The 22,636-nt window shown below is 46.8% G+C and overlaps 1 protein-coding gene across 2 annotated transcripts in view; it reads right to left on the bottom strand.

Annotated features, from left to right (window-relative positions):
• PHKB (phosphorylase kinase regulatory subunit beta) overlaps window positions 1-22,636 on the bottom strand; it is a 313,679-nt gene that overhangs the window by 127,878 nt on the left and 163,165 nt on the right. For both annotated transcript variants that reach the window (XM_073605832.1, XM_073605831.1), the window contains exons 12-13: window positions 16,328-16,405; window positions 3,496-3,654 (exon numbers count right to left, since the gene is read on the bottom strand). In XM_073605832.1, coding sequence (XP_073461933.1) covers window positions 3,496-3,654; window positions 16,328-16,405 — 237 coding nt within the window. The remainder of the gene's footprint in view (window positions 1-3,495; window positions 3,655-16,327; window positions 16,406-22,636) is intronic.

Below are 22,636 nucleotides of genomic sequence, written 5' to 3'. Positions count from 1 at the left end.
AAATAATTTTTCTTTTTCACGGAGGTGTGCTGATGAGGCTGCACTGATAAGCTGCACTAATGGGCACCGATTGGCACTGCACTGGTGTGCACTGTAGGGCTCTGATGAAGCTGCACTGATGCGGAGATACTGGTGGGGCTGCACTGATCAGTGCCCTGATTATCAATGTAAACAATGTACTGACAGCCTTGCCGGTTATCGACTCTCCTTTCCTCACACCAACTGAGCGTATGAGGAAAGGACTGCCGGTAACCGGCAAGCCTGTTTACATGTGATCAGCCGTGATTGGACACAGCTGATCACATGATAAAGGGCCGCTGTGGTTGGCTATTTACCCCAATCTGTGATGGCTGTGAGTACACAGAGGTCACAGAGCGTGTCCGATGTGCGCCGCAGAGGGCTGGGTTCTGGGAGGACGTCCATCAACGCCCTCCCAGAACTGGAGGACTGCGCTGTAGCCCTCTTTTGGCTATAGCGTGGTCGGCAAGTGGTTAAAGTGGAGTTCCACCCAAAAATGGAACTTCCGCTTTCTCCCCCCCTTCGGTGTCACATTTGGCACCTTGCAGGGGGGGGGCATATACCGGTCTAATACAGGTATTTTGCTCCCACTTCCGGGCATAGATACCCGAGCCACCCACGGGTATCAACGCCACTTCCGGCGCCTTCTCCGTTTCCCCCGCTGTCTTCTGGGAGACACACAGGTCCCAGGAGACAGCAGGGACCAGTGGAGTTGCGCATGCGCAGTAGGGAACCAGGCTGTGAAGCTGCAAGGCTTCACTTCCTGATTCCCTTACCGAAGATGGCGGCGGCAGCACCCGAGAGCCAAGGGACAGATCGGCTACGGGCGCCGACATCGCGGGCGCCCTGGACAGGTAAGTGTCCTTATTTTAAAAGTCAGCAGCTGCAGTATTTGTGGCTGCTGACTTTTAAAATAAGTTCGGCGGAACTCCGTTTTAAGTTGAGTCCAGAGTTCACCTCTAAAGCTACAGATATAATCACCTTATACCTAATATATTGGCTTACAAACAGCCAGACTTTTTTTATCAAATTGTACAGGATAACATTCTGTCCTGCTACGCTGAGAGACTCTGAGCCGTATTTCATATTTTACCGCCGAGGTGGCTGATTTAAGGCTGGCACATAAATCTAAGCAGTTTTACAGAGGAGCAGAGCGGAGACTCGCGTTGTGTAGAAAACGTTGGAAGTCTTTAGCAAACAACTCCCTCGGTGAAGGGTCTGAGACGGACGCGCTTTGAAAGACGTTTAAGTTGACAGGGTGAATGAACAAGACACATTATTGAGGGCTGCAGCTGGATTAGAGCCGCTTCTGTAGTCACTGTGATACCCAGGACAAGCGTCTGCAGAGTATGTCACCCCAGCATGGGTCATTGGCTAAAACACACTCCAGATAGCAGTAATTTATCAGTCGGCGGTCAGCCGGCGCTAAGAGGGGTGGACTGTTACAACAGCCGAGTGTCCGCTGGTCATGGTATTGTGCTGCTTGCTATTATGTATTTTTTTTTTATATTCAGTTAAAGCTAAAAAGATTCTTACATTTTATTTTAATAATTTATATGTCATGTCACATTTCTCATAATATTTATAGCAGATCTAAAACCTAACTGGATTATATTAAGGTTGCTAAAGCACTGTGTATCAAACAACCGCATCTTTTTTTAAAAAATTAAAATAAAATACTTGTTTTAACCTTTTTTTCATTATTTGTTGCATCGCAGTGCCGCAAATCTCCTGCAGTCTCTTTTTGCTACTTCCTGTCTACATGCACTCGCTTTAGCGTTGGCTGCATTTCATTGCTCAGGATAGACATCCTATACCCACATGCCCCTGAGAGAGTTTACAAGCGTCTAGGCAGGAAGACATTATTGTAGTGAATTTATCAAAACTGGAGCAGACTAAGGCTGGAGCAGCTGACAACCAATTCAGCCTGCTGAAAATGAAAGTCACAATCTGATTGGTTGCCATGCACATCTACTCCAGATTTTGTCTGCCCTAGTTTTGATAAATTCCCTAGATCATGTGGCCTGTGCGCTGAAATCCAGCCCGCCAGGCCATTTCATGTGGCCCTCGCACCTCTACTGTAGCTGTGGTACCTGCCTCGGCTCTGCCTCCACCTGGTCTCAGCATTTAACAACAGAGCGGGAGACCGAGCTCCTTCGCCAGTTCTTGCGCTTTTCCATGCACCCGCAGAGAGGCTTGGTCTCTACCCCCCCCCCATCTCAGCAGTTGGCAGCAGAGAGGATAGAACTCCTCTGACAGATCCTGCGCTTCTCTGTACAGCCATGGAGAGACTTGTCTCTGACCACCAACCCACCCCCACTTCATCAGTTGGCAGTAGAGAGGAGGACAGGGCTCCTACAGATGCTGCACCTCTCTGTGCAGCCGCAGCACCCTCTCATCTCTGCCTCCCCTGGTCTCAGCATTCAGCAGTCTCCAACAGGTGACTCCAGCCCTCCTCTGGTCCTCCTCCAGACCCTGCACTTTCCACTTCCTTGCTTCAACCCCAGGTTTTTCCCAGGAGCAGCACAAGGTAAACACTGAAGAAATGGCTGCACTCCAAGATCCATCAAAATTCGTATTTAATGAACGAACATCCCAAGTGTTACAGACAGTTCAAATGGTAGAAGCAGCACAAGGTAACAGAGGTGCACTGTGATGTAATGGAAGGTGAGGGATGCTCTTGACCTCGGCTTAGATTTATTATGAACGCTGGTATAATCCACAAGGAACTTCACTGGAGACTGGTATGACAGAACACCACGCTCTTACTGAGTAGTCTCCAGTAGTTTTTTTTGTGGCCGATACCGGTAGTGTGCAACCCCCTCCTGTTAAAATTTGCATCATCTTCTACAATAGTTTGAGTGGGCTCCGTGCCGGTCTGCACCCACCCTTCACAGCTTAAAACGTGAATTGTTACTAAAACCAGTAATAATCAAATGCAGAGGCAATTATTTAATATGACAAAGAGTAGTCTTACAGATATAACCGGCCCTTTGAGGCCAACCATAATGCTGATGGGGCCCGCAATGAAATGGAGTTTGACACCCCTGCCCTAGTTGTGTAGTGACTTCCCATGCAATGTTTGCTGCCAAAGAAGCATGAAGTCTCTATCAAAGGCAGGTGTGATAGTGTGACAACACAGGAGCAAAATTGGAAGACAGTGGTCACCCTATGACAGACGGAGCTTGAACAAGAATTCATATTGCACGGCCACCAGGTATTAGTTTAGCTCTAGTAGTGATCGGGTTTACATATCCTTTAAAGATGAATGTCAGGCGTAGTCCAAAGCTCATAGTCTGAAGCTTTTCTCTAGCTTTGTAAGTTACTTATTTCTTTATTTCCAAATAAAAAATAAGTAAAGTGTAAATCCAGCCAAATATTTTCTTGAGTTTTGTATTAATAAAAATAACAATATTATGAATGAATTAAAAAAAAAAAAAATAAAATAAAAAAAAAAATGTGCATTCTGTGACTTACCCAGAAGCTTAGCGATGATGTACAGAGCTTGTCCCCACAAGAAGAGTTTGCCATCCCGGCCAGAGTTACTTGGGAATCTTTTCTGGCTGTTCGGGTTAAGCTTCTCAGGTTCCACGAAATCTGCTGGAACATGGTAATATTCTGGGACAATAGGACACCCTACAAGAAGTAAATAGAAACATATAAATACTCAGAACACATTAAAATATGCTTGTCACAAAAGAGAAAAAAAAAAAAAGTGTTTAAAGGATAACAATGTTTTGCTGGCACATTAAGTATTCGATCCTGTCATTCCCAAGGGACTGGATACTGCCTCTGCTCCCAGTATGGTTGTTTTTATGTGTTTTTGTCAGGATCTGAACCACCTGCTGGTGGCGCTGTAGTTCCCTGGGTGGATAGATCCAGCACCCCCTGGCAGGTGTCTCCCAGCAGCTAGCAGGTTTTAGTAATCAGTCTCCACCTGGTGTTGGCTGCTGGGAAGGTACTTAAGTCCCTCTTCTGCTGATTCACTTTGAGTCAGTGTTTTGATTTGTTTGTTGTGCCAAGTCTGATGCTGTTGCCATTTATCCTGCTCCTGATCTTGCTCTAGCCTTGCATCCTATACCCTGCTGCCTTATATCTGCTCCTCTTGTTCCTGAGCTCAGTCCTGAACCCCTTTTCCTAGTACCTCTGGTATTCCCTGTTACCAGTGTTCTTCATCTTGTATATACTGTATATATTGTATATACCGTATATAATAGAGTATAGGCCGACCCAAATATAAGCCGAGGCACCTAATTTTACCACAAAAAACTGGGAAAACGTATTGAATCGAGTATAAGCCTAGGGTGGGAAAATGCAGCAGCTGCTGGGTAAACAATGCCCATCTGCAGCCTCATTGTGCCCATTTGCAGCTTCACTGTGCCCATCTGCAACCTCACTGTGCCCATCTGCAGCCGTACCTTTGATTACTAAAACAGCGAGTGTCTCCAGATGGGCGGCAGATGGGCACCCTCACTCGAGTATAAGCCAAGGGGGGTTATTCAGACCAAAAAAATTGGCTAAAAATGGGCTAAAAAACTTGGCTTATACTCGAGTATATACGGTAGTTTGTTAGGCTTCCTATTACTTAGTTAGGCATTTTGGTTATATTGTTGTAGATGACTTATATCTTTGTGCTTGCTTGTTTCCTGTTTGGTATGTGGACATCTTTTGTTTTATTGTTAATAAATTTACTTAATTATATATACAGTATTCTGGTTTCTTCTTCATCTAAGTGTAGCCACGTAGATTTGATCATCTCTACTGCATATTCCGGACAGAATTGTTGGTTCACTGGAGAGGCCCTATCATCAGGCATACTTTTTTTTATAACATTTACTATGTGTTCTTTGCTATCTGATCTTCAAAACAAATAAGCTGGCCATATATGCGAAGATTCCCCCATCCTCCCTAAACAGCATCGGTGGCTGAAGCTGCAGTGCTGCCTATTGTAGTCTGACAGCCAGCACCCACGGCTGTCAGAATACCCGAACAGGGCCTGCATCTGATTGGATGCAGATGCTCTTTGCCTGAGCATTTTTTTGCCCAGGTCCTTTAGAATAAATCAACTGAAAAATTTACTTTTAGAGCCCAGGTCAGGCCAGCAAAATGGGCACCTTCAACAAACCATTTAAATACAGCCTCTCACCAATCCCCAAAACTACTTTTAAATGATACAGTGCCTAGAAAAACATTCATACCCCTTGAAATTTTCCACATTTTGTCATGTTACAACCAAAAATTGAGAATTGAAAATTGCTGATCACAGACGTTCTCCATCCAATCTGACAGAGCTTGAGATATTTTGCAAAGAAGAATGGGCAAAAATGTCCCTCTCTAGATGTGCAAAGCTGGTAGAGACATCCCCAAAAAGACTTGCAGCTGTAATTGCAGTGAAAGGCGGTTCTACAAAGTATTGACTCCGGGGGGCGCCATACAAATGTACCCCACACTTTTCACATATTTATTTGTAAAAAAAAAAAACATTTATCATTTTCCTTCCACTTCACAATTATGTGCCACTTTGTGTTGGTCTATCATATAAAATCCCAATAAAATACATTTACGTTTTTGGTTGTAACATGAGAAAATGTGGAGAATTTCAAGGGGTATAAATACTTTTTCAAGGCACAGTATATCTTCTACTCGTCACTTAACCCCGACCCAGGAAGCCCACATCTCCCTGTCTTTATGTCTTCTATCTGTCGAGCAGAAGGCGCTCAACTGGCTTGACTGGGAATTCTTGCTTTCTACTCTTCAACAGATATCGGCTCCCACCCCTTTCTTCAGAAGATCAAGGCACTATGTGACAATCCCTCGACTCACGTCGGGGTTAATGGCTACCTGTCAAACTCCGTTATTATTCTTACTGGATGTGACAGGGCTGCCCCATATCTCAGTCCTTGTACATATCAGTGCTGGAGCATCTTACAAGGTTAATTTGAGCAAATCCTACAATTCAGGGCCTCATGGTAGCAGGAGACATCACAAAGCAAGTCTCTACGTGGATGACATGTTGCTTGAAGTCTCAAATCCCAGAACAGCTTTCCCCTCCATATTCAAAGAATTTGATCAATTTGCCCAATTTTAAAGTAAATACAAATCAATGCCTCTAAATGTGATTCTTCCTACCGCTGAACAACTATGCCTTTCGACCTCCTTTCCGCTCCAGTGGCTTAAATAAACACTTGGGTGTACACATACCTGCAGATCTTTCTATGCTCTAAAATTTACAGGCCCCTTTGCATGATGCAATAAAAAAAAAAAAAAAAAAAAAAAAAAAAAAAGAGTGCTGTCCCTTTAAACCATGCCAAACTATGACAAATATAGTGACACCATTCAGTGATAAAAGTGCTCAAAGACAAAATGTTAAAATAATCAACATATAAAAATAAATTAATATTGCAAACAGTCCATTATGACATGAACCACACGTGTCAGCGGACTAAGATGCAGACCCAGTGCACCACCACTGTAAATATACTCCACCTGCCTACCAGAGAGATTGGCCCCCAGAATCAAGAAGTCATCAGCAACTGGGTACAGAGCACAGCCTGTCAACAGCCGCATACCTTTCAGGTAGAAACTGTCCAATCCTTTTCTCACCAGCCTCAAGCACAATGGCGGTGGCTCCAAATGTTAAATTCCCTAAGGCAACAACAAACTCGTACTCTATTGTAATGGCTCCAATCAAGGTACCGGACGTCACACAGAAGAAAAGAAGAACTATAGTGCATTACCAACTCCTCCTCGCGTTCCAGCAATGTCCCCTCTAGGAGACGCTGAACACGTTTTTTTTTTTCCTACCTCTGTTCCATTCGGGTGGACCAATGGCTTAATTAAATACTTGGGTGTAAACATACCTGCAGATCTTGCTATGCTTTAAATCAGTGGTCTCGCAACTGTGGCCCACGAGATGGATGTGGCTCTTTGCTTGCCTTTATCCGCCCATTGGGGAACTATACTCCTTCCACTGATATGTGGCACTATTCCCCCCACTGTCACCAAGGATGAGTGACTTATTCCTTCCACTGATGAATGAATAAATGATTTGTATAGCGCTGTAGTTGCGAACTGAATCACCTCAAGGCGACTGATACCAATGATGGGGCACTATTCCTCCCAAAGATACCAATGATGGGGCAGAATTCCACCCTCTGATACCAATGATGGGACACTATTCCTCCCATAGATACCAATGATGGGGCACTATTCCTCCCACTGACACCAATGATGGGACACTATTCCTCCCACTGACACCAATGATGGGGCACTATTCCTCCCACTGACACCAATGATGGGGCACTATTCCTCCCACTGACACCAATGATGGGACACTATTCCTCCCACAGATACCAATGATGGAGCATTATTCCTCCCACTGAAACCAATGATGGGGCCCTATTCCTCCCACAGATACCAATGATGGGGCAGAATTCCTCCCACTGACACTAATGATGGGGCAGAATTCCTCCCACTGACACCAACGATGAGGCACTATTCCTCCCACTGATACCAATGATGGGGCAGAATTCCTCCCACTGACACCAATGATGGGGCAGAATTCCTCCCACAGATATCAATGATGGGGCACTATTCCTCCCACTGACACCAATGATGGGGCAGAATTCCTCCCACTGACACCAATGATGGGGCACTATTCCTCTCACAGATACCAATGAGGGGGCATTATTACTTCCACTGACACCAATGATGGGGTACTATTCCTTCCACTGATACTAATGATAGGGCAGGATTCCTCCCACTGATACCAACGACGGGGCACTATTCCTCACACTTATATAAATGATGGAACACTATTTCTCCCACTGCTACCAATGAGGGGGCACAATTTTTTTAATTACTACATGTGCCATGTAACTTTTTTACTCCCACTGGCCACCAACTTCTGGCGCCTGTGGATTCCTTCTCCGGCTCAGCGATCGCACGGGCGAACCGGAAGAAGCACCGGTAGAAGCACCGGAGGGCGGCGGGAGGGGGGGGGAATGGGGAGACGTCCCCTCCCGCCGCCTGTAAGACCGATCAAGCGGCTATGATTGTTTTCACAGTGAAGGGCATCGCCGGCCAAAAAAGATGGTATCTGGATGATGCCCCTGCAGCTGCACCCATCATTCAGATATCCCCACTCAAAGCCCAGGACGTCATATGATGTACCTTGGGTGGGAAGTGGTTAAGGCTCTGTGCACACTGGGCTTAAAAAAGTGAACTCCAGTTCACTTGGCAAAAAAGAGCGTTTTTTGTATGAAGTTTAGACGAGTTTAGGAGAGTTTTGTGTTTTTTCTGCCTCCAAGCTCCAATCAGAAATGCAAATCAAAAGGGTTTTTTTTTTTCTGCCTCTAAATGTTGAGCTCAAAATATGCCTGTAATCGTCCTAATGTGCATGGACACATAGGAGAACACTGAGCTGCTTCTACAGGCAGAACACAAAACTCCTGTAGAAGCAGTTTTTTTTTTTTTTTTTTTAAGCCAGTGCGCATGGAGCCTAAGAAGGGAAAAAACCCTTCTTAAAGCCAAAATTCCTTTTTTTTTTTCTCTCTCCTTTTAAAAGGTAAAGAAATATTGGGCTAACTTTTCTCTTTTGTTTATTTTTTTTTGGTTCATTGAAGTGTATTTTTTCTCAAAAAAATTAAGTTTTTAAAAGACTGCTGCGCAAATACAGTGTGACGTAAAATATTCGAATGACTGCCATTTTGTTCTCTAGGGTCTCTGCTAAAAAGAAAAAAATCTCTCTATATATTTTATATATATATATATATATATATATATATATATATATATATATATATATATATATATATATATATATATATATATATATATATATATATATATATGAAATAAAATAAAAATATAACATATATATATATATATATATATATATATATATATATAATGTTTGGGGGTTCTAATTTTCTAGCAAAAAATACTGATTTTTTCTTTTTTTAAACAACAAATATCAGAAAAAGGCCTGGTCTTCAAGTGGTTAAGTTTTGACAATAAAGCCTGGAAGTTGATTGGTTAAATATGCACAGCTGCACGAGATTCTGCACTCCAGTTTTAGTAAATATCCCCCCCCCCCCCCCCCAGTGTACTAAAAGCTAGATATTAAACAGACTTCAACATTTCTTCACTCCACCCTAGACAAAAAGAAATTAACGTGAGTTGACTTGAACAGTGTAAAGGAAGAGCGGCTTGGCTGCAGCCAATGTTTGCAGTTTTCCCCAGAAGGCAGCGCACAGAACATTACATATACATTAAAAATTGAAACAAACAATGACAAGTGCAGACAGATTGAATCGTGCAATGTATTATCAAGTGTCAGCAGCGAATTATTCATCAAAAGACGGGAATAATGGAGCACAGTACTGCGGGAGTGAGATTCCAGCCACACAGCGCATGAATAACACATCGCATAATAGAAACATTGCAGCTGGACAGAGGAAAGCCAGAGCATGCTGACAACTTTCACTGTAATAATAATACATGGAACAAACAGCTATCCGTATGGGAGAACCACAGAGTGCATAGGGGTTTGTCGGAAGCTTTATGGGCAGATCTACAGATTGTGATGGGGGGATATAGCTAGACTTAATGTGGACCTGAACATAAAAAGATGAAGACTTTCTATTTTATTAGAGAAAATTTAGAAATGCCAATTGACATTTTATGTCCTGAAAACCAGCAGTGCCCAAGGTGCTCCTGGTTCGTAGTCTCATAGCTGTATACCTGCAGCGTGAGAACATATAAGGCAGCGGTCCCCAACATTTTTGGCACCGGGGATGGGCTGCATGGAAGAAAATTATGCCGAGGTCCAGGGGGTGAGGGGTGTCGATGCCGGTTTTCACGCACAATTTGTCAGGGCAATGGCTGGAGTTGGAGCTTCAATCATCACGGCACCATGGTTGTTATGGTGTCAGGATGAATGAAGCACATTATTTCTATGATTACATTGTAATATAAAATGAAATATAAAATGAAACTCACCATAATTCAGGATCAGTGTGAGCCCTGAACATATCACTTGCCACAGTCACCTGCCACTAGATGTAGCTTGTCACTTGCCACCAGATGTAGCTTTTCACTTGCCAGGCCACCTACCACCAGATGTAGCTTGTCACTTGCCAGGCCACCTACCACCAGATGTAGCTTGTCACTTGCCACCAGTTGTAGCTTGTCACTTGCCAGGCCACCTACCACCAGATGTAGCTTGTCACTTGCCACCAGATGTAGCTTGTCACTTGCCAGGCCACCTACCACCAGATGTAGCTTGTCATGTGCCACGCCACCTCCCACCAGATGTAGCTTGTCATGTGCCATGCCACCTACCACCAGATGTAGCTTGTCACTTGCCACCAGATGTAGCTTGTCACTTGCCAGGCCACCTACCACCAGATGTAGCTTATCACTTGCCACGTCACCTACCACCAGATGCAGCTTGACACTTGCCACGTCACCTGCCACCAGATGTAGCTTGTCACTTGCCACATCATCTGCCACCAGATGCAGCTTGTCACTTGCCACCAAATGTAGCTTGTTACGTGCCACGCCACCTACCACCGGATGTAGCTTGTCACGTGCCATGCCATCTACCACCAGATGTAGCTTGTCACTTGCCACATCATCTGCCACCAGATGCAGTTTGTCACTTGCCATGTCACCTGGCACCAGATGTAGCTTGTCATGTCACTTGCCACCAGATTCGGATTGTCACTTGTCACGTCATCTGCCACCAGATGCAGCACATGTGCATTTGGTGGGTCCCAGAGCGAGGACGGGCAGTAAGAGATGATGTAATCTCTCTGCTGCCCGCAGCTGCACAGTAAGGGCGAAACAGCGGTGATGCAGGGCGGGCGGTGAGAGATCATGTCATCTCTTTGCACTCTCGTCCGCCCGCCATCTCTCTCATGCTGGCCACCGGTGTTCTATCTAGAAATGCCCTCTGGCGAAAAATGCCTCCGATGGGTCTGCGCATGCGCAGTAAACAACGTCACTTCAGCTGATATGTTAATCAGCTGGCATGACGTCAACAAAGAGCATGTGCAGATTGTGGGTGGCAGTATCCGACGATATACTAATCGCCAAGGAAAATTTTAATTGTCAGATTCTGCCTCGCTACTGCGGGACGGGTTGTGGGTGTGCTGAAGGGCGGGTTTTGTGTGTGTTTTAACCCACCCTTAGACACAGCCAAAACCCGCTGTTTAACACACACAAGCCACCGTACAACAGACAGAAAACATGCCATTCAATACAGCCAAAACCTGCACCGCAACAGTGAGGCAGAATCTGACAACTTCATTCTCTCTCTGCGCTTAGCAGATTGTCAGATACTACCTCAGATGATCTGCACATGCACCGTGTTGACGTCACGCCAGCCAACCAACATATCAGCTGGAGTGAGGTTGTGTCTTGCGCATGCTCAGACCCATTGGAGGCATTTTTTGGTGGTGGGCATACTGCCCTCCCGCCCGCCGGCTTTCTCATGCTGCCCGCCGGCCCTCGGCACTCGCAGCCCTGCTGCAGAAAGGCCGCGGTGAGGTGATTGGGGACCCCTTATCTAAGGCTTTGCGGTCTCTGACTGCTAGTCTTATCAGATGTAGAGGACACCGGGGAATATGTCCTGAACCGCAGGTATATTTATCCAATATATGACCTGTGTTTCCTTTAAAGAGCAAGGCTGGCCATATATTATACAACTTTCTTGTACATATTTCCTTTAGATTTTCCAAAACCATCTAATATGTGGTCAAACCTAAACACTTTCAATTTGTATGCAATCAAAGAAAATTGTATATTGTAACGTATGGTCAGCTTAAAGCAGGGTTTCACCCAAAAGTGGAACTTCTGCTGTCCGGATCCCCCCACTCCCCCTCCGGTGTCACATTTGGCTCCTTTCATGGGGAAGCAGATACCTGTCTAATACAGGTGTTTGCTGCCACTTTCGGCGAAAGATCGCCGCAGTATCCACAGCAATCTAAGCCATGTCCGGCCCCTCCCCCCCCCCCCCCGCTGTCTTCTGGGAGAGACCCAGGTCCCAGAAGACAGCAGGGACCACTCAGAGCATGCAGCGTGACTCGCGCATGTGCAGTAGGGAACCAGGCTGTGAAGCCGCAAGGCCTCACTTCTTGATTGCCTTACTTAAGATGCCAACGCCTCCACTCTGAGCCGAGGGACGGGTCGGCTTCGGGTGAGGACATCACAGGGGCCCCTGACTGCAAGGTGTTTTTTCACCTTAATGCATAGGATACATTAAGGTGGAAAAACACGAGGGTTTACAACCCCTTTAACGGATCTGTTCTTATTAGGGACCTGGAACTTCAGAGGTTCAAAGAGTTTTGGGAGGGAAGGTCCTCCAAACCCTGACTACAAGGACTCTCATCCTGAAGGGGTTAAGCCTCAGCAAAAGGAGTCTTGAAAGGCAGCAGGAAGGGATCAGAACCTGTGCCAATGGGGAAGAGTGGAGAAGTTCACAGGCTGTGAGCAAGGTGAACCTTCTGGCAAATCTAGACACTTGTTGCTGAACCCCTGCGGCCTATCTGGCACCCTGATACACAGAGGAACCCCAACCCAGTATGGGACTTATGAGATTGGCGGTGAGCCTATGGTTCACCCCCCATCCTCCTTCCCCCGCCACCGGGCCATTCAGAAAGCGCAGCGTGCTTCGCGCATGGACAGTAGGGAACCGGCTGTGAAGCCGCAACGAATGGCGGCGGCAGCACCCGAGAGCTGATGGAAACTTCGATCGGGGTGTCGACATCGCTGAATTCCAGGACAGGTAAGTGTCCTAATATTAAAAGTCAGCAGCTGCAGCATGTGTAGCTGCTGAATTTCTTGCTGTGGGGGGGGCAAGAACTCCTCTTTAACCACTTGCCGTCCGCCATATAGCAGAATGACGGTGGCAAAGTGGTTTCAATATCCTGACTGGGCGGTCATATGACGTCCTCAGGATATTAAGCCGCTGCGCATCGCGGCGAATGTTGTTGCGGTGTGTCAGTCTGACACACCGCAACTCCGATCTAGGTAAAGAATCTCCGACGGAGACTCTTTACCACGTGATCAGCCGTGTCCAATCACGGCTGATCACGATGTAAATAGGAAGAGCCGGCGATCGGCTTTTCCTCACTCGCGTCTGACAGACGCGAGTAGAGGACAGCCGATTGGATGCTCTCCTGACAGGGGGGCTCTGTGCTGATTGTTTATCAGCGCAGCCCCCCCTCAGATCCCGCCCAGGACCACCAGGATGGCCATCCACACTGGAACACCAGGTATGCCCCCCCGTAGACCCCCAGGTAAATACTAATCTGTGCCCAGGCAGCTGCCAATCAATGCCCAGGCAGCTGCCAATCAGTGCCCACTCACAATGCCAACCACTGCCAGTGCCACCAGGGATGCCAGTGCCTCATGAGTGCCGCGTATCAGTGCCCATCAGTGCCACGTATCAATGCCCATCAGTGCAGCCTATCAGTGCCCATCAGTGCGGCCTATCAGTGCCACCCATAAGAACCCATCTTTGCAGTCTTTCAGTGCCCATCAGTGCCCATCAATGCCCACCAGTGCCACCCATGAGTGCCCATCAGTGAAAGAGAAAACTTACTTATTTACAAAATTTTATAACAGAAACAAAAGATAAACTTTTATTTTTTTCAAAATTGGAATTGAAGTGGTTAAGAACCTCTTTAGGGCACAACATGCCCAGTGTAATAAGTACAGCTGAAATCCGGACCTTTTTCATGCTGGTTGCCAGCAACGTTTCCAAGCGCAACACGACAACTGAACTTACGATGTCCCCCCCCCCATGTCTGTGTAAAATAATACAGAAGAGCGACACACATTGCAGAAGCTGCATCCCTCACTTCTACAGAGACACAAACATTGTACAGCCTGTTTAGCATGCCAGAGGCCAAGTGCGGAACATTCTCATAATAGAGCTAGGAGAGCGTGTTTTGAGAAAGGCGTTAAGGAGCGCCCGACTTATTTTCTCCCCCTCCGAGACGCACAATGGAAGGTGGTGCGCTCTAAGCGGTTTCAAGCCGCTCACATGAGTAATCTTCCATTAATAATCAGAGCTTTCTATGCTGCTTTCCTATTTATTTACCCCTAACAAAAAAAAAAAAAAAAAAAAACCCTTGTGATGGAGAATGCCAAAGAAAAAGTGCTTAGAATGAGAAACATTTAAATCAACAGCTCAAACGCCCTCTTTTTCACAGTGTGTGATCAGAAACACGCGCACAAAATCCATATGGCTGGTGCAAGAGAGGTAACCCCCGTGTAATGCTTGCAGTGTTTCTGCAGTATGTGTGTACAAGCTCAAATAGAATATACACATAAAAAGACACAATTATATATTATCATGTATGAGATACAAGTAACTCTGAATCCACAGGGCGGCTTGATGTTTTTTTTTTTTTTTTTTAGATATTTCATTGCCTTAAGTCTTAAGTGCCCCCCCCCCCCCCCCCGCTCAACCACCACTCCCCCCCCCCCCCCTCAATAGCCACAAAGCTCGCCCGTCTTGCACTTACCCCATCCAGGTCACGGCTCCCCCCCCCATCTCCTCCCAGCAGTTGCTTCTCCTCCTGGCCAATCGGGTCTCAGGATCCGCCAATCGGATCTCAGGACCCGCTTCCTGATTGACTGGGAGGAAAAACAGGAAGACATTAGTGAACATTATTTCGCTAATGTCACACAACTGGGTGGCCTCCGGGCGCAGTGCTCTGTGCCCTGAGCCCACCCTTTTTGGAAGCCAATTAGAGCCTCGGCCACTAATCATGTGCTTCGGGAAAAAAAAAAAACAAAAAAAAAAAAAGCCCATTGAATCCATGCATCCGGCACCCTGCATGCAGATTAGGGGCCGGGCGCATGGATTAGATGGGTGGAGCCTCTGCGCCCTGCATGCGTGGCTGCCACTGATCTTAAAGCAGTTGTATACCCGCTGACACTTTTTTTTTTTTATACCCCTGTAAGGCAAAAGGCATAATGAGCTAGTATGCACCGCATACTAGCTCATTATGAAATACTTACCTTAGAACGAGGCGTCGGTATCTTACCTGGCCCACGCCGAGGTAGCTGACATGTTGCCTCGGCGTGTCTTCCGGGTATCGCGGCTCCATCGCTGTGAGTGGCTGGAGCCGCGACGTCGTCACTCCCGCGCATGCGCGCGGGAGATTTCTTTCCGGCAAGGTCCGGCATCTGCAGGGCCTTCAGCTGAGAATCCCCTGTGCGCATGCGCCGCTGCAGCCAGCGGCTCATTGCAAGGGGAATATCTCCTAAACCGTACAGGTTTAGGAGATATCTTTTTTTACCTACAGGTAAACCTTATTATAGGCTTACCTGTAGGTAAAAGTTAAAAAATTGACTATACAACCGCTTTAAGGCAAAACACAAAGGCCCATGGGCTGAATCTGGCTTGCCAGGCCATTTCACGTGACCCTCGCACCTCTCCTGCAGCTGCGGAACCCCCTTCAACTTCCGCCCCCACCTTGTCTCAGCAGTCAGCAGCAGAGAGGAGGACAGAACGCCTTCGCTTCTCTATGCAGCCGCTGATAGGCTCATTTCTGCCCCCCTCGTCTCAGCAGTCGGCAGCAGAGAGGACAGAACTCCTCCTACAGATCCTAGAATGCATTAAGACCCCAAGGGCTTTCACACTGGAGCGGTGCGCTGGCAGGACGGTAAAAAAAGTCCTGCTAGCAGCATCTTTGGAGCGGTGAAAGAAGTGTGTATACACCGCTCCTGCCCATTGAAATCAATGGGGCGGCGCGGCTATACCGCTTGACATAGCGCTGCTGCAGCAGAGCTTTGCGCTGGTTTTAACCCTTTCTTGGCCGCTCGCGGGGGGTAAAAACGCCCCGTTAGTGGCCGAATCGCGCTGAGAAATTGGTAGTAAAGTGCTGCTAAAAATAGCTGCGTTTTACCGCCAACGCCGCCCCCGCCCCAGCGTGAAAGGGGTCTAAGATAAAAAAAAAAACCTTCTGCCTTTGGCAGAAGCAAGACGATGCAAAAATGATACGTGCTTATAGACAGAACCCCCAACAGTACAGATTCAGTCATGGAAATCTCCGCCCTCACTATGTATATGATGTAAATACACTTCAGCGACCACAGCCAAAACACTGTTCTTAGTTGGGAAATATAATGAAACCTGACAGAGGTTCTATCCCTTTCCCCAATAAACAAGTAAAAAAAATAAATAATTGCATTGCTCTCTGGATTTTGGTTGCAAATCCTTCCCTTGTTTCCTGTCCAAACAGGAAATGAAGGGGAATCCCCCCAAGCAAACACACAGAAATAGAATTACCGTCAAATGCTTGAAAAAGTACCGGGTCCAACAAATTCTCATATTCTTTCACCTGTTCAGTATTTCCTCGGAAAACACCTAAAAAAAATAAAAAATAAATAAATAAAAAGTGGTTATCTATAAACTTAGATGTAAATATCATCCACAACAAGCATAAAACCTAAAATAAACATTTTTTACAAGAATTTAAAAATAAAAACAAGAAAATGTTGCATTTATACCCCCTCTAAGGACACACTGCAGAGTGCATGAGCACCATGGGAAATGTAGTTCCAAAACCTCTGGGGTGCCAAGGTTCCCCATCTCTGATTTTTCGGCACAATGCCAAAAACAGAGAGCAGCTGAGCATGTCCAGAGTGGGGTGAGGAAGGGTATTACTGGATTTTAAACAGTATAGGCACCTATTTTTAATGTTTCACATAGCTACACCTGCAAAAGGGGCCAGCCTGATGTAGCGCCATCTGGTTGGATGGGGAGCGTCGGTGCACAGCCATTTTCAGATCTCTCCAGAGAAGTTCAATCGGGTTCAAGTCTGGGCTCTGGCTGGGCCACTCAAGGACATTCATAGAGTTGTCCCGTAGCCACTACTTTGTTATCTTGGCTGTGTGCTTAGGGTCGTTGTCCTGTTGAAAGATGAACCTTCGCCCCAGTCTGAGGTCCAGAGCGCTCTGGAGCAGGTTTTCATCAAGGATGTCTGTTTATTGCTGCATTCATCTTTCCCTCAATCCTGACTAGTCTCCCAGATCCTCCTGCTGAAAAACATCCCCACAGCATGATGCTGCCACCACCATGCTTCACTGTAGGGATGGTATTGGCCAGGTGAAGATTGGTGCCTGGTTTCCTCCAGACATGACGCTTGCCATTCAGGCCAAAGAGTTCAATCTTTGTTTCATCAGACCAGAGAATTTTCCAGAGAGTCCTTCAGGTGTCTTTTGGCAAACTCCAGGCGGGCTGTCATGTGACTTTTAGGGTACTCATTTTAGCAGCGCTTTACCGTCGCTTTTCAGCCGCTGGGGCGCTTTTAACCCCCGCTACCGGCCAAAGAAAGGGTCAAAACTGCCTGTGTTGCGGTGCTGTCCATGCATTCCAATGGGCAGTGTAGGAGCGCTGTATACAGTGCTCCTACACCGCCCCAAAGACGCTGCTTGCAGGACTTTTTGTAGCGTCCTGCAAGCGCACCACCCCAGTGTGAAAGCACTCGGGCTTTCACACTGGGGTGGCATGGGAGGCGGTTTTCATTTGTTCAATAGTGCATTTACAGGCACTATTTATAGCGCTAAAACACCTTCTTTGTAAAAGTATCCTTACTGAGGAGTGGCTTCCGTCTGGCTACTCTACCATACAGGCCTAAATTGGTGGAGTGCTGCGGATATAGTTGTTTTTCTGGAAGGTTCTCCTCTCTCCACAGAGAAACGTTGGAGCTCTGTCGGAGTGACCATCGGGTTCTTGGTCACCTCCTTGACTAAGGCCCTTCTCCCCCGATCGCTCAGTTTGGCCGGGCGGCCTGCTCTAGGAAGAGTTCTGGGGGTTCCAAACTTCTTCCATTTATGGATGATGGAGGCCACTGCGCTCATTGGGACCTTCAATGCTGCAGAACGTTTTCTGTACCCTTCCCCAGATCTGTACCTCCATACAATCCGATCTCAGAGGTCTACAGACACTTCCTTGGACTTCATGGCTTGGTTTGAACCCTAACTGTAGGACCTTATATAGACAGGCGTGTGCCTTTCCAAATAATGTCCAATCAACTGAATTTACCACAGATGGACTCCAATCAAGTTGTAGAAACATCTCAAGGATGATCACTGGAAACAGGAGATACCTGAGCTCAATTTTGAGTGTCATGGCAAAGGCTGTGAATACTTATGTACATGGGATTATTTTGTTTCTTATTTTTAATAAATTTGCAAAGATTTCAAACAAACTTCTTTCTTTCATGTTGTTATTATGGGGCATTGTTTGTAGGATTTTGAGTAAAATAATGAATTTAACCACTTCAATGCTGGGCACTTTCACCCCCTTGCTGCCCAGACCAATTTTCAGCTTTCAGCGCTGTCGCACTTTGAATGACAATTGCGCAGTCATGCAACACTGTATCCAAATGAAATTTTTATAATTTTTTTCCCCACAAATAGAGCTTTCTTTTGGTGGTATTTAATCACCACTGGGGTTTCTTTTTCTGCTAAACAAATTAAAAAAGACATTTAAGACAACATTAAAAAAAAAAAAAAAAAAAGAAGTTTTTCTTAGTTTCGGTTATAAAATGTAGTTTTCTCCTTCACTGATGGGCACTAATATGCAGCACTGATAGGCGGCAATGATGAGGAGGCACTGACATGCATTGCTGATGGGCACTGATTGGCATCTGTGATGGGCACTGACATTGCATTGCTTATTGGCATCTGATGGGCACTTATTTCTATCTGTGATGGGCACCTCTGATGTGGGCTGCGCTGATAATCAATTCGCTGATTATCAGTGCAGACCCCCTTTAGGAGAGCCGCCGATCGGCTTTCCTCTACCCGCACCTTGTCAGCGCCAACTAAGGAAAGCTGATTACCGGTGTTCTGACATATAGTGTCCTCCTATCAGATAGTGTCCGCCCCGTACTGCGCAGGCGCAGCGCCTGCGCAGTACGGAGCAGCAGGAGATGCCGAAAATGTCCGAAGTTGATCAGCTGACCATCAGCTGTACACGGCGCTCGGGCACCTGTTAGCGATGGCTGTGTAAAAGGGCCCCTCGCGGGCTTGCTTCGCTCGCCACGCTTCGGGCACGCTTCGCTCGCCACGCTTCGGGCACGGCCTCGCTGCGCTCGCCAACTATTTATTCTAACTCTATGTCCACTTGGATAGTAGGGAATGATCCTGGACATAGGGTAAGAATAAATGCGCAGGCGCCGTGTACAGCTGACGATCAGCTGTTGAACTTCGGAGACTTTCTGCGTCTCGTTTGTCCTCCGTACTGCGCCTGCGCAGTACAGGGCGGACACTTCTGGATAGGGGACTGTATTCGACAAGACACCGGCACTTCCTGGCTACAGCTGTGATTGGTCACAGCTGATCATGTGCTAAAGAGCCTACGTCATAGGTCTTTACCAAGATCAGAGATGCGGAGTGTCACTGTGACACACCGCATCACCCATCGCCACGCTGCGCACCCCTAGGGGCGTACACGAGCGGCTCATCCTGCTGGACATCATATAATGCCCAATTAGGATAACGGAGCCACCTTGATGTCAATCCGCTATAGGCAGGTAGGGAAGTGGTTAATCCACTTTGGAATAAGGCTGTAACATAAAATGTGGAAAAATGAAGCACTGTGAATACTTTCCGGGTTCACTGTAACCCCTTCACACCAGTGCGACTTGTCATGCGATCTGACAGTTTCAAATCGCATGACAAGTTGCACCCTATTGTCGGCAATGGAACTGTTCAAATTGAAGCAAATCTGACTTTGCCGTGCCGCACCGATTTGGAAAAAAAAAAAAAGGTTCCTGCACTATTTTTTTGCGATTTCAGGTGCGACCTGCATAGACATCTGTGTATGAAGTCGCACACGTCAGGCAAGTCGCACCTGACATTGCACTGACCTACGGCTTTTAAATTTGAATTTTGAATGCGATTTCAAATGAAGTAGCGCACAGGGGCAGCCTGTGTATTAAGGCCGCACGGGCGTCGCCCTCCTCTAGCCTCGCCACCCCCCTATATCCATAATGGATAGATTCATGAATTACAGCGGAGGGGGTGTTTTTTTGAAGCACCTGATTAGAGCCATAAGCTGTAATAGGCTTCAAAATAGGGTGGACTCGGAGCGCAGAGCATTGAGCTCGGAGTCCATCCAGATGTGTTAGAAAAGCAAATGATTATTGGACGCCTAGGAGGAGGGGAGGAGACGCACGGCGGAAGCCGCTGTGATCTCAGAAGGACACGGAAGATGCTGCAAGATCAACAAATGTCTCTATATAAGGGGGCACATCACTGACCACCAACGTAAGAGGCCCATCACTGACCACCGATATAAGGGGGCACATCACTGACCACCAAAGTAAGAGGCACATCACTGACCACCAATATAAGGGGGTACATCACTGACCGCCAATATAAGGGGGCACATCACTGACCACCGATATAAGGGGGCACATCACTGACCACCAATATAAGGGGGCACGTCACTGATCACCAATATAAGGGGGCACATCACTGACCACCAACATAAGGGGGCACATCACTGACCACCAACATAAGGGGGGCACATCACTGACCACCAACATAAGAGGGCACGTCACTGACCACCAACATAAGGGGGCACGTCACTGACCACCAACATAAGGGGGCACATCACTGACCACCAACATAAGGGGGCACATCACTGACCACCAACATAAGGGGGCACATCACTGACCACCAACATAAGGGGGGCACATCACTGACCACCAACATAAGAGGGCACGTCACTGACCACCAACATAAGAGGGCACGTCACTGACCACCAACATAAGGGGGCACGTCACTGACCACCAACATAAGAGGGCACGTCACTGACCACCAACATAAGTGGGCACGTCACTGACCACCAACATAAGGGGGCACGTCACTGACCACCAACATAAGGGGGCACGTCACTGACCACCAACATAAGGGGGCACATCACTGACCACCAACATAAGGGGGCACGTCACTGACCACCAACATAAGGGGGCACGTCACTGACCACCAACATAAGAGGGCACGTCACTGACCACCAACATAAGGGGGCACGTCACTGACCACCAACATAAGGGGGCACGTCACTGACCACCAACATAAGAGGGCACGTCACTGACCACCAACATAAGAGGGCACGTCACTGACCACCAACATAAGGGGGCACGTCACTGACCACCAACATAAGGGGGCACATCACTGACCAACAACATAAGGGGGCACATCACTGACCACCAAAGTAAAGGCCACATCACTGATCACCAATGCAAGAGGGGCCTTCTCTGCTTGGTTCCCCGTATAAAGGGGCACTACACTGACCTCCAAATTAAGGGGGCACTACAATGATCACAAATGCAAGAGGGCACTTCAATGACCACCAAAATATAGAGGGCCTTCTCTGCTTGGCCCCCAATGTAAAGGGGGACTACACTGACTTTCAAAGTAGGGGGGGCACATCACTGACCACCAACGCAAAAGGGCACTTCAATGACCACCAATATAGAGAGGGTCTTCCCTGCTTAGAGCCCAGTGTAAGTGCGCTCGACAATGACCACCAATGCAAGAAGGCACTTCAACAATGACCACCAATATAGAGAGGGTCTTCCCAGCTTGGCCCCAAGTGTAAGGGGGGCACTACACTGACCACCAATGCTTTAAGAAGAGTGTTGTCACTGTATCAAAGGAAGAGTCTATTTAATGGTTTTACAGGCTGGATCAATGGGTATTTATAAAATGTTCCAACTGCTATGGACAGCCTACATAATGTATGCGATTTTATGATTGGACCACCCTAATTTTTAAAACGAATCCATAACTGTCCTTCATTGGTGCATTGAATATCAGCCTTGATTTCAGATGAAGGACTCGGAGCAGTTTAGCACTTCTTCAGCCCGCGCTCACTCAGAACTTCAAACCTGCTTTTTCCTTCTTTGTTCTATAATAAAGTATTTATCTTTCTATGTAATGACACATTGAAATTGTACACAATGAAAGCACACGGCACTTGATGTGGGCGTCGTGTCTTTGTAGCGGGGGTGGGGGTGGGGGGGTGCACGGAGCCGTGCTGTTTACACATAATGATTTCAGGGAAGCGGTGCGAGATTTGCTGGGAGCAGATGGAGCGCAATATTAACATCTTACAATCACTCAGCGTTGTAACTAAATAAGGACGTGCAAACAAGCTCATTATGGAATTAAATTCATACGCAGAATAATGCATTTAACAGACTCATTCAGCGCTACAGCCGGTTATAGATGGTGACTTGCTTCTGGGAAAAATATAATGTCAGCAGCAGCAAATAAAGACACACCGCGTTTCCCGGTATTACCGCACACAGGCTCCTCTCTCTCTGGCTTTTGTAGGTGAAAAGTTGGCACTGGCAGTTTTTGATTTTAGTGCCAAAAGAAAAAGTCTTTCCCCGCTATCCTCTACCTTAAATTGATTGTAAATGCCCATTTTTTTCTCTTAACCACTTCAGCTCCAGAAGATGTACCCCCCACCCCCCCGCGACCAGGCCATTTTTTGCGATATGGCACTGCGTTACTTTAACTGAGAATTGCGCGGTCGTGAGACGTTGTACCCAAACAAAATTGATCTCCTTTTTAT

This window comes from Aquarana catesbeiana, linkage group LG11 (assembly GCF_042186555.1).
Source record: "Aquarana catesbeiana isolate 2022-GZ linkage group LG11, ASM4218655v1, whole genome shotgun sequence".
NCBI lineage: Eukaryota > Metazoa > Chordata > Amphibia > Anura > Ranidae > Aquarana > Aquarana catesbeiana.
Note: the sequence above shows the minus strand (reverse complement) of the source record. Positions and strands in the feature narration are given on the sequence as shown.